The sequence below is a fragment of the Tiliqua scincoides genome, chromosome 1 (genome assembly GCF_035046505.1).
Source record: "Tiliqua scincoides isolate rTilSci1 chromosome 1, rTilSci1.hap2, whole genome shotgun sequence".
NCBI classification, from domain to species: domain Eukaryota; kingdom Metazoa; phylum Chordata; class Lepidosauria; order Squamata; family Scincidae; genus Tiliqua; species Tiliqua scincoides.
The window spans coordinates 211884846-211897275 of NC_089821.1; the positions used below are offsets into that span (position 1 = coordinate 211884846).

The following is a 12430-nucleotide window of genomic DNA, read 5'->3' on the forward strand; positions in this document are numbered from 1 at the left end:
GAGAGAGCCCTGACTCCAGGGGTGACTTGCCCTCCACAGGACCAAACCCCCCCAAGTGCCTCCTGCAAAGGAGGGGAGCGCTCCGGCTTGATTGACAGGGCAAAGGTCACGTGACGCTGGCTGCCACGCCACCTTCCCAGGGGTAGCGTGTAGCTGGCTGCCTGAGAAGCTGTGGCTGGAGCAGGGAGTGAGCGCGAGGCTGTGCGCGCGCGCGCTCTGGGTTCCCGGAGCAAAGTTCTCCGCGCAGCAGAAAGTAACTTGAAGTGGGCGAGCGGAGCTCTTCGGTCCCGGGTAGGCGCAGCGCTGACTTCGCAGTGGGGTAGGAGGAGAGCAGCCAACCAGCCAGGCAGGAAGAGCAGCTGCAGGAGCTGCAGGCTGGCTGAGTTTTCTCCCCGCTCTGTCCCCACCTAATAACAAAGGAGGAATCCCGGGGGCCCCGAGAGGAGGGACAGCAGCAGCGACCTGCCATTGCCAAGCGAGGGGGCTGCTGGTGCGGCGCTGCCTCCTCGGGCAGCCTGGAGGAGGGAAGGTGAAGAACGCAGCCAGCCGGCAGCTCGGACCCTGAGAAGCGAGCGAGGAGTTCTACTTGGGGCCAAGCCTGCGAGCTGCGCGCGCCTCTCTGTCGTGGGCGGGTGCGGGGTGGTTTGCTTTCCCCGTCCAGCAAGTGGCTGGAGCTGCTCTGGAGGGTCGCCCCGGGGTTTGGCGGGGGAGAAGCGACCTGCAAGCCTGCGCACGGGGGGTATGGACCCTGGGGTTTGACTGGCTGCTGCTGGCGACGCCGGAGCTGGACTGGAGGTCTCCAGCAGCAGGTAAGCTGGTGAATAATTGACGGGCAGGAAGAGAGAGAGGCTCGCTTGGAGGGCTGGCAGGACAAAAGGGCAGCCGCCGAGGAATTGCTTCCCCCTCCCCAACCCCCTGGCTCGTTGATCAGCACGTACAGGGAAGGCATGAAGTTGGCTGCTCACCAGATACACTGTTTCTCTCTGTAAGTGAGCAGTCGGGAGGAAACGACGGGAGAAAACTGCAACTCAGTCTCAGGTTGGAAAAGGTGCTTGGCCCACGTGGGGGGTTGCAGTTTAGAGCTCATCTGATTCGCAGGTCCTCTGCGCCCCCCTCCTCGAACAAACAGGGTCAGCAGCTTCCACTGCATTCCTTGAGGACTTATCTCCTGCATATGACACAGGAGGACGTTTGTGAACCTTTTCCACCTGAGTTGTGGTGGAAATCTGTGGCATGCTGATGGTAGGATTCATAAAATGCAAGGAGGTTTTAGGGAGGGAAGTGTATATGTTGGGTTCCCTTTCCCATTAGTTCTGGAGTACTTGGCCCAAAGAACCATTACAACCCACATTCAAAAACTGCAAAATGGTCGGTCCACTTGGTGCTGCAAAATAATTCTGAAATGCTTTGCGTTAACTTAGCTGATACGCTGGGGTTGCTACTCACGTGTTTTTTGCAGGAAGGGCAGAGGAAGTGAAGGAGGCCTCACCTGGCGTTTTTTGGGTCTCTCTTTGCTGACTTGATAAGGAGAAAAATACAAGTAGCCCTGATGAACTACAAGCCTATCTACACTTTCCTGGGAGTAAGCCCCATTGACTATAATAGAACTTACTTCTTGAGTAGACATGCATAGGATTGGGGTCTGTGTATACCCCTGCTAACTGGATAAGAGGCACTTTTTAAGTGGGTGCTCTTTTATTTAGCAGGGGGGGGGAAAGTAACTGGCCCTCCTCACCCCAGCACTTTTTCTAGTGGCTGTATGCTAGTGTTCTTTTGCATCCTTTTAGATTGTGAGCCCTTTTGGGACAGGGAGCCATTAGTTGATTTTCTTGTTTGTTTCCTGATTTTCATTAGTTTGATTTTCTCTGTAAACTGCTTTGTGAACTTTCCATTGAAAAGCGGTATATAAATACTGTTGTTAATAAAAATAATACACATGTGGCACTGCTGTTGTGTAAAGTGAGCCTGAAAATTGCCTGCTGCTTCCACCTGAAGTGGTGAATCACTTATATTCTATCTTTTATATATAATAGCTTGTGGGATAGTCACTGGTTATTACAAGGCAGAAAAGCAGTGACATCATTTCCCTATTTAAAATAGGTTTGTGGATATGTTTCTAGTTGAAAGTTCTTGCATGCTCTCTTTAGAACCAGGATAAGACCTGAGCAGGTGCTGGTTGGCTTGTTCATGACAAGAGTGCAAGAGTGTCAGAGTGGTGCAGAGAGGAGTGAGATGGGCAGGCTGCTGTTCTGAGGTTATATCTGAAACTTGGCCTATTAATCAATTCTGAGGGAGTACTAGACTACTACTACAAGAGTACTTTCTAGATGAAAATCACAACACCACTTTTGAAAAGCAGCAGGAATGTGAACAGATTTTTCGTAGTGTTGTGGTTGGCCTGAGTATATTTGAGCATGTGTATGCACGCTGGCTGCCTGGGGACAGCAGGGAAGGACTGAAAGGCGGGGTGGGTGGAATCCGAACTGAGTCCTAGTGTCAAAAGTTGCTTTTGATAGTTGTGCCTGGCAACGGAAAGATCTTGTAGACAAAGCGAAACTGAACTGATTTCCTCATCTCATAAATATTGACTTGCTTGGTCTCCTCTTCCTCAGTAAATTTACATAGAGACCAATGAAGGTGTGATTCTTCTGGGAAAGCAAACATGGAAAACTCAGGTTCAGATTCCTGCTTGGTCTTCTTGCTGGGTGGCCTTCAGCTAGTTTCTCTCAACCTTATTGAAACTTTCAGGGTGATTGTGGCAAAATAAAAGGATGATATATTGTAAACTCCTGTATCCTGATTCCTTGGACATAGGGTGGGAAAGATGTTGATGCATTAAGCATCTAGTAGCTTAGTATCATAAGGATATTGTTGCTGCAGGAGTTAGAGCAGCCATTTTCAACCACTGTGCTGTGGCACACTGGTGTGCTGTGAATAATCTGCAGATGTGCTGTGGAATTTGAGGGAAGGTCATTTTTTATTGGGGCCATTGGGGGAAGCAAGTCCCCCATCAACAGCATGGTATGCCTTGTCAATTGTGTAAAGACTGATGGTGTGCCTCGACAATTTTAGTACCTTGTCAGTGTGCCATGAGACAAAATAAGGTTGAAAATCACTGAGTTAGAGAAACACTTAATTCAGTGTGTGTAAGAAAAATGAAAGGGACAGTGCTACAGGTAAGAGTGCATTGTTTTCTGCTCCAGTATTATATGACTAAATTGTATAAGGGGCAAGTAACTCTTTCTCCCACCCTGTAATTTTGGGAGAACTATCCAAACTCATCTAGGCAAGCACTGGAACAGTTGGAAAACTGCTTCCTTTGTAACTTGCATATAACTAAGGAAGTCAACCCAGCCACTCCCAGTTTGTTTTCTAGTCTGTGAGCCAGGATTCCTATGAAACACAAGTAATGAGAGTAGTGATTTTATATAAAGGCTAAATGTTGTTGCATTAGATGTATATAGCTATAAGCAAAGATAATTCTCAAGTTTGTCAGACTTATCACTGTGAAAATCTGATTGTTACTGAGTAAATAACTCAAACTTTGCCCCAATATTTTTGACTGCCATGGATACTAAAGTTGTTTTTTTTAAAAAGCAGTGTGCATGTATGTCATTAAGTGCATAGTACTGAGAAGCTAAACTTCTGGAACCTGTCACTTAGAAGATTCCTTGGGTCTCCTTTTTTCACCTCTGAAGTCTAACCTCTTATGGATTTGGATTACAAAACAAGTTGGCTTTCTGGGTGTTGGAAAGCTAGACAACCTATATTAAAAAAAAAGTGAATGGGCCATTTAAATTCCATTGTGTTAAAAAGTGAGGAAGAATGGAGTTACATTGGTTGAAGTTGTTATATGTATACACTTAAACTTGAACAGAATTATTTACAAGTATATGCCTTTTTCTGGGTTTGTGTTTCAGACATTGATTTCAAAGCATTGTGGAGTGTGAGAGCTGCACGCAGAGATTTTAGATAATTAAATTTAATAGTTTTGAAACTGGAAGAAAAAAGAATGGCCAGAGTTTTGGATATAGATGAAGGACCTGAGGGAGAACACAATGAGTTCAGCAGCATCATTAAATCCAGATCCGGTAAGTTGAGGCAAAAATTGCCTGTCATTTTTTCTGGTGGATGCCCTGCAGTAAAAACAATGTTATTTGTCCTGAATCTAGGAAGCAAAATGCTGATGTATGTTTTGCACAAGTGCACTTGGTGGTGACCTGATGGCCTTTTCAAACTGGAAAAACTAGCTCAGGAGGAATACTGTTGAGAGTGGAGAAGCTGCAGTGCAGGTCAGGGGTACCTAACCCTTTCCCCATGTGCCTTTTCTCTGCTCCCAATAAGTGTGGTGTTTTTTTTCTTCTTAATTGTAGTTAGTAGGTGTCCCCTTCAAAACTCCAGACCTCTGTGTTGTCCAACTGCCACTCTCCTTCCTTCTCTTGTGAGGCGATATAAGGAAAGGCTGCCTCTCTGTCATACTGCAGCCTGCTGCTTTTGTGAAGTGTGGCAGGCAGTTCTCTTCTTCCTGGGGGTGGTGGGTTTTTGTTGCTGCCACTGCTGCTTTACCCCTGTGCTCTTCTTTTTATGCTGTAGTTCATGCCGGCAGTCTGAGGCTGGCCTCCCCTGGTGCCTCTCATTTCCTTCCCATGCTTGGTTGTGGCAAACTGTTCCTTCTCTCTGGAAAGCAACTGCCCTCCTCTAGCTCCTCTACCAAAAGAAAGCTATTCTTTGAGCAGTGGCTTAGCCTGAACAACTGGGTCACGTGACAGATTGGTCTGATTCCGGCCATGTTGGGATGCGGGGTGATCACCAAAGAAAGAAGTGTGAAGATTTGCCTGGCCAGAGCAGACTCTTTTTTTCACTGAACACTAGCTATTTCAGGAATGGGTGGCTCACATGATTATAATGCTGCTGGGTTCAGCTGACTGGTCAAATTGTGTTGGCATGTCAGATGTGACCTGTAGGCCATAGTTTAGGGATATCTGAGCTGCTGATACAAATGTTCATGTGTATCTTGGCACTTTGATTTGATTCTTGCCCATGGTCTACTTGAGAAGACTTCGCAGGCAACCCGAATGAAATAATAATACAGGTAATTATAGGCCTCTGCTTTTCTGCAGTGCAAATTGTGTTTGTTGATTTAGGAACCACCCCTTGTGTTATAATTGCGTCTGATTTTGTAATGTGCCATGTATTAAGTATGCTGTTATACTGTCTTGTTTTGGCAGCTTTTCATTGTTTTGGGACTTAGAAAATGTGATGTGCACACTGCTAAATGTGCCCAAAGGTGTGCATGAAATTGAAGGTAGAACTTATCTATATGGAAGCATCTTGTATTTCTAGTTCTGTGACATACAAAACTAACATGGCTGGATAGAAGAGTGCTTTTTACACACTTTAGAGAGGTCTTGGGGGGGGGAGAGTAGACTGTTCTTCCGTTGTGTGTAGTTTGGGATTCTGTATGTGGCACAGGGGCACAGTGGAAATTGCATACATTGAATGAGTTGTGCTTGAAAGTCTGTACTTTTTCTCTTGCTATACTCAAGTCCTTTAGATATCACATAGTTGTCAAACTGTGACACCATCAGTATTTCCTGTGCTAAAATTTGTACGGAAAATAGCAGTTTCTGAGAGCGTAATTTCATATGCTATTAATAATCTGTCATATTGCCATTGTTTAACTTGTTAATGCATGAGAAACATGAAAGATGGGCATATTCTGAAGTACTTGCTTAGTAAGGTTGAGATCAAATGTGCAGTGACTTCCTGGGAAAATGCATTTTTTCACATTTTTATACCACCCTTCCTCAGGGCGGAACTCAGGGTGGGTGTACATTGGTGAGGCTGAGAGATAGTGACTGGCTCAGGGTCACCCAGGAAGCTTCATAGGTGAGCAGGGATTTGAACCTGGATCATCCAGGTCTAACTCCGAGATCACTACATTATCCTGGCTGTCAATTTACATGGGATTTGTAGCCCCATGTTCACTGCAAGTCAGGGCTTTCTTCAAGGTGAAAGCTGTGTTAGTCGCTCTTCAGGCATTTCATCAGACTGCCTTGGGTTGCGATCCTGTGCACAGTTTCCTGGTAGTAAGTTCCATTGCAAACAGTGGGACTTAATTCTGAGCATGATAGGATCATCTCACTGGTGAGAGCTTTCTTCTGCTGGTTCGAATGGGAGGGGAAGGAAATGAGAGGAGATGGAGGACAGGCTTAGAGTGAATGGAGGGAGGGCTATCTTCCCCTTATGCTTGCTGCTTCAGCTACCATCTTACACTGTTTTCCTGGGAGTGAACCCTATTGAACACAGAGGAATCTACTTCTGAATAAGCATGCATAGTGCAATGTAAACAGATGGCACTTTGTCTCCTCTCCGAGGGAAATAGGATCAAGCACTATTGGATTCCCCCTCTTTCTATCCCTCATCCCAAGTACCAGGTGAGGGAGTAAAGCATGCACATGCCCCCTTTCACACGTGCACACACACTCTTTCTCCCCTCCCCTCACTGCCTTCACCCATATTTTGTAAGATGCCCTTTTGGCCTGGGCCCAAGTGGTTGGTCTTAACTAGCTCTTAGTCAAATGTTGGTAGGTAGGAGTAGGGACAAAACATAATAACTGAGACACTCAGTCATACTGTGAATTTTAGTGTGTTTATTTTATATTTAATGTGTTTATTTTAAGCATTCTTATTCTGCTCTTCAGCTGTGACAAGGCTCACAGAGCGGCTTATGCAAAGTTAGTTAAAATAGTAAATCATTAAAAACCATAAAAGGTGTTGGTGGCTTGATGGCTTTTCCTCCTACGGCTCTTGCTCACTGGGCAGTTGGTGGTTCTATTGGCCTTTATGAAGTAAGAGGAACTCAATCCTAGCTAGAGAAGCAGCAACAAGCAGGACTTGCTTCCTGCTCTCCCTCTACTGTTGCACTAGATCAGGGCTTGCTGAACTACAGCCTGTGGGCTGGATCCAGCGTTTAGCAAAAGCCCTCCCCACTGTGAACAGCACTTAACATTCTGCCACATCATTGCTTATCTTTTCACCTTATCTGGCCATAAGGATGCTCTGGGCAGTTGTGTCTACCTGGAAATTCTGGTGCAAAACCTACTGGGGCGATGGGCAACTGCCCAGAGTGTCCCTATCAGATAGAATGGTAAGCACTGCCAAGGACAGGGAGGGCTTTTTTGGTGCACAGATGAAATATCTGAAATCAAAGATGTGCCATTAGGGGTGCTGCTTGTTCCTTTTCAATGTCCAGATGCTTTATGCCAGCTTTGACAGGTGTGTCAGCTGTGTTCTGACCTGGCCACCATCTTGCATGCCTTCTCTCATACATCTGCACCCATGCAGTCCAATCAACATCTGAGAACCGGCTGTGAGCATTAATCATGTGAAATGCTCTTCCCGTGGAAGCTTATCTCGCCCCATCTTTAAATTCATTTTGATGCCTAATCAAGATGCAGTTCTTGGGGGTGGGGAGCTGACTGAACTGATTTCCTTTACTGCTTTATGATGTGTGGGTGCCTGTGTGTGTGTGTGTGGGGGGGGGGGGTTTAAGCCTTGTTTTCGGCTGTCTCTTTGATACTCTTATATATTTTATGTTTATTGATATTTTTAACTGAGTTTGTTAGCCATATGGATTTTTCAGAGCAAAGGAAGGTACAATTCTTAAATTTCCCACACAGAAGTGGGTAACTGAAGTATGTTACTGCTTTAGGTACCTATTTGTACCACAGTTAATAGTGCTGGGTTAAACTTTCTTTTTATACTAATGCTATGAGAGAACTCTCCCTTTATTCCCTGGAAAAGAAGTTTGTGAAACTTCTTTTCAGCTGAAGCCTTTACCTCCAATACTAAATTAAAGCTTAATGACAAGGGGCTAGATATTTTCCAATTTCATACTAATGGGAGGAGTTTGATTTTTGGCACCCATCACTTATTTCTGAATTAAATGTAGTAATGTTTCAAGCCTTACCAATATTTTGGGTGTTGGATAATTAAGCTAATCTAAATAGAAGGGCAGCTTTAAAACTCCGTTTATAGCAATCCTAAGGATTAGCTTTGCCACTTAAGAACATAAGAACAGCCCCACTGGATCAGGCCATAGGCCCATCTAATCCAGCTTCCTGTATCTCACAGCGGCCCACCAAATGCCCCAGGGAGCACACCAGATAACAAGAGACCTCATCCTGGTGCCCTCCCTTGCATCTGGCATTCTGACATAACCCATTTCTAAAATCAGGAGGTTGCGCATACATATCATGGCTTGTACCACATAATGGATTTTTCCTCCAGAAACTTGTCCAATCCCCTTTGAAAGGCGTCTAGGCTAGACGCCATCACCACATCCTGTGGCAAGGAGTTCCACAGACCGACCACACGCTGAGTAAAGAAGTATTTTCTTTTGTCTGTCCTAACCTGCCCAACACTCAATTTTAGTGGATGTCCCCTGGTTCTGGTATTATGTGAGAGTGTAAAGAGCATCTCCCTATCCACTCTGTCCATCCCCTGCATAATTTTGTATGTCTCAATCATGTCCCCCCTCAAGCGTCTCTTTTCTAGGCTGGAGAGGCCCAAACGCCGTAGCCTTTCCTCATAAGGAAGGTGCCCCAGCCCCGTAATCATCTTAGTCGCTCTCTTTTGCACCTTTTCCATTTCCACTATGTCTTTTTTGAGATGCGGCGACCAGAACTGGACACAATACTCCAGGTGTGGCCTTACCATCGATTTGTACAACGGCATTATAATACTAACCGTTTTGTTCTCAATACCCTTCCTAATGATCCCAAGCATAGAATTGGCCTTCTTCACTGCCACCGCACATTGGGTCGACACTTTCATCGACCTGTCCACCACCACCCCAAGATCTCTCTCCTGATCTGTCTCAGACAGCTCAGAACCCATCAGCCTATATCTAAAGTTTTGATTTTTTGCCCCAATGTGCATGACTTTACACTTACTGACATTGAAGCACATCTGCCATTTTGCTGCCCATTCTGCCAGTCTGGAGAGATCCTTCTGGAGCTCCTCACAATCACTTGTATCTACCTTTATGTATTGTCACAAATCTTAAGTTATTTATTACTCTGCATTCCTGAGACATGACCAGGACCTGAGAGAGGGATTTCCCAGTGAAAAGGGCATAGTACTTCAAAGTATCTTGGGCAACAAATTAAAGACTTATCAGGTCTGACATCTGTACTTTGATCTTGATTACTCCAAAAAGGGAAAAAGTACCAAAGCGAAAGAATATTTGTGCTAGTGTCTGAATGGAAAGTTCTTAAAATGAAATGGATGTGTTCTGTATTGGGTTAAGTCAAATGAAAATGTAATCATAGTATTGTTTGTATCTTTAGAACGGCATCTAATTTGTCATTTGTTTATCATGTACAATTTTAAATAGATTTAATAAAAATACTCATATCTTACTGCTGAGAGAGATTGTGTCTATCTGAAAAAAAAATTCTGTGTTGTCTCCTCAGAAAAAAATGAGCACTGTACTTTAAAGGAGACAAGGATATTTGTCTTCCTCTTAAATAGACCCACTAAATTAAGTTGTTGCTTTGGATACCAAGGATGTTTTCATAACGTCAAGGACCTAAGAGCAGCAATATAACTCAATAGTTTGTTTTTTTTCCCCAGTGGAATGTCAGAATTTCAACAAGAGGGCCATGCAGAAAGAATGCAACTAAGTCAGAAGTTAAAATACACTACTAGTGGGAGTATTATTTAACAGTAAATAGACAACCTGATTCAGTTATTTGACCTTAAAAAGTTCAAATAATGCAGAATGGAGTTCTTGACTTTTCTGTTCCTGGTCATGTTTCTTTCTGGTAAGGTAACTTTTGTTAATTTCAAATTCTTTTGAATACAGTAGATTATGAAACTATATGATTTTGTATCAACTCATGCTGCTACTTGACGTGATTTTCTCCTAGAACAAATGTTAGTGTTTGTATGTTAAGTTGTATGTAATTGTGGACTGGTTCATACTCTAGAACTGAAGTCAGTTTCATAAGGATGAAAATAACTCCCATGGATCTCAATTTACTTATTAATGTCACTTCTGAATGTTTGTCATCTGATATAGTGTGGGGTCATGTTCCTTTTCTGCATCTTAAGCTTTTGTGTGGAATTGTTAGTTCTTATTAAATCATTAATTAGATAGCAGGTTGCATCTTAAGAATCTGCTCTTGTGTACATTGTTTATGGAATGTCTTATACATACGAGTTCCTTGGAGATAATCCTTTCCCATAATCTGGTTCAACTCTATAGGATTTCACTGGCTCTGCTCAGATGTTTACTTTCTCCTGTCATCTTGATATCTGTACTTTGTTTTGATTCTCTTAGTGACTGACAATACATTTGCTGGAAAGTGAGACCTGTGTGTAGGTTTGTTACTTGGCATTGAGGACTGCAGAATAGATGTCTGCTAACTGGTTTTGTAAAAATTAATTAAAAATGCCATTAACACACTATGCACCCAAGCATGGCCCCAGAACATGGATCATGGTGTATGTAAAACTAGAAGTGGAAGGACTTAAGATGTTTGGGATCACCAGGTTTGTTAGTATTTTCACATATGGTTCAACAACAAAAACATTGTCTACAGTCTGTGTAATTTTCAGGTGATAATAATCACGCAATTGTTTACCAGCACCAAATACTAATGATTTGCCTAGCATTTAGGAGGCATGAATAGTTTTATTTTTTGAAAATGAAAGAAATGGTTCATCAGTTCAATATACATCTTATAGTCCTGCAAGTATGTGAAGTAGCTTACAACCTGCTGTTCATACATATCCCATCCCTGGTCTGAAAGGCAGTTTTAACTTTAATGTAGAAAGGGCAAATCTTCACTCTTTAGTTAACAATTCATGTTTATAATTCCTGAAGTGCATGTTATATCTTAAATCTAACTTCTGTCATCTCTCCTGGAATTTAACAGATTAATGGGTGTCACTAAAATAAAGGCTTTTGCTATTCATATGTCACACTCAGGAATGTGCAGGTATAGTGAGTGTTCCAGAACAGACTTATGACATTCCATTTATTTTTCTCGTCTGTGCCACGTGAACTTTTTAAACCTAAGTTTAAATTGCTGTGTCCTTTGATGAAGACTTAAATAGCAAAGCAGCGTCAGTTTAATTAATATTTTAATTTGCTCCTCTATTTTTGCTTAGGTAAAAACAATGCTGTTTTTGTTTGTATGGCAATAGGTATAAAGGGTTATATATTTCTATTCCAAAAAAAAAGTGTAAAACTAGGAAAACCACTTTGGAAAAAGTGGTTTCCAAAAAAAAGTGTAAAACTAGGACACTGCAGTATAAATACTGTATACCTATTATTAAAACAATTTCATAGTTAAACTTATTAATGAAGATGTGCATCTTGGCTTACATATGAGCTTTCCTTAATCCAGTGGCTCCCAGACTCTTTAGTGCTGGGACCCACTTTTTAAAATGACACTCTATTTGGACCCACCTAACTTGAGACTATGAGACTATAAAAAAGTTTCATTTTGCCAACAGCTCAGTCTTCTGTTTTAATTTTTTTTACTATGTGGGGAATGACGACTGCCTTCTGGAGTGTGTGTTTGAACTCCACATTCATCAGGGTGGAACCATTCTGGTGGCCTTGTGTTCCCGTTTGCCTGTCCTTTGATAAGAGCCAAGGCATGTTCACCTAGTCATGAGTAAATGCACAGGTGTGGCTCAGTTTTGCTTTTCACAGGACTTAGTACATTTTCCTTGTCAGCTCAAGGGAGGGAACCTGCTTTATTGGGGCCTGTATTCATTGGTTTTGGATTATTCTGGTAGCATTGCGTTCCCCTTGGCCTGCTTTTTGAAGTGGACTGAGATACAGTTGTCTACTTGTGAGTAAATGCGCACATATTGCTCTGTTTTGATTTCCATAGAGCTAAATAAACTTGATAGTTAACAAGGAAAAGTTTGATAGTTTCGCAACCCATCAAAAAAGGGTTGCTGCCCCCTGGTGGGTCCCAGTACACAGTTTGGGAACCCGTGACCTAACACATTCTTGGCCAGTATTCAGCACTGTGCAACAGACAGCAGGTGGTCCTTCTCCCTTTTTTAGCTTGCTTGCATCTTCTCTGCTTATCAGTTTAGCATACATGACTTGATCATGCAGAAATGTAAAGGACTAGTACTAGGGTATTTTTAGGAGGGACTGAATTGTTAAGTGTTTGACTCTTATTATACTTAAGTGCTTAAATCCTCATTTTATATAGACCCCTAGATAAGCTAATGAGTCTGTTCTCCTGTCACAGATTGTCTCCAATTAGAAAGGTTCTGTAGTTTCCTTAGCTTTCTGAAATGGTTCTGTAGAGGTCCCTTCTGACTACATATGTTTTACTAAAGCAGTACTATATTTCTGTAAATCTCAGAGACTGGAGCGTCGGCAAGGCCTTTT

At 43.0% G+C, this 12430-nt stretch overlaps 1 protein-coding gene across 8 annotated transcripts in view; it reads left to right on the forward strand.

The window, feature by feature from the left end:
- The first annotated feature begins 229 nt into the window (after positions 1–229).
- Positions 230–12430, forward strand: part of UTRN (utrophin) — a 416792-nt gene continuing 404591 nt past the window's right edge. For 6 of the 8 annotated variants that reach the window (XM_066615308.1, XM_066615334.1, XM_066615343.1 and 3 more), the window contains exons 1-2: positions 233–809; positions 3921–4091. In XM_066615308.1, the coding sequence (XP_066471405.1) occupies positions 4013–4091 (79 nt within the window). In that variant the 5' untranslated portion in view covers positions 233–809; positions 3921–4012. Of the gene's footprint in view, positions 810–1026; positions 1039–3920; positions 4092–12430 lie in introns of those variants that run through there. The other 2 variants (XM_066615317.1, XM_066615351.1) reach the window with 2 other exon arrangements.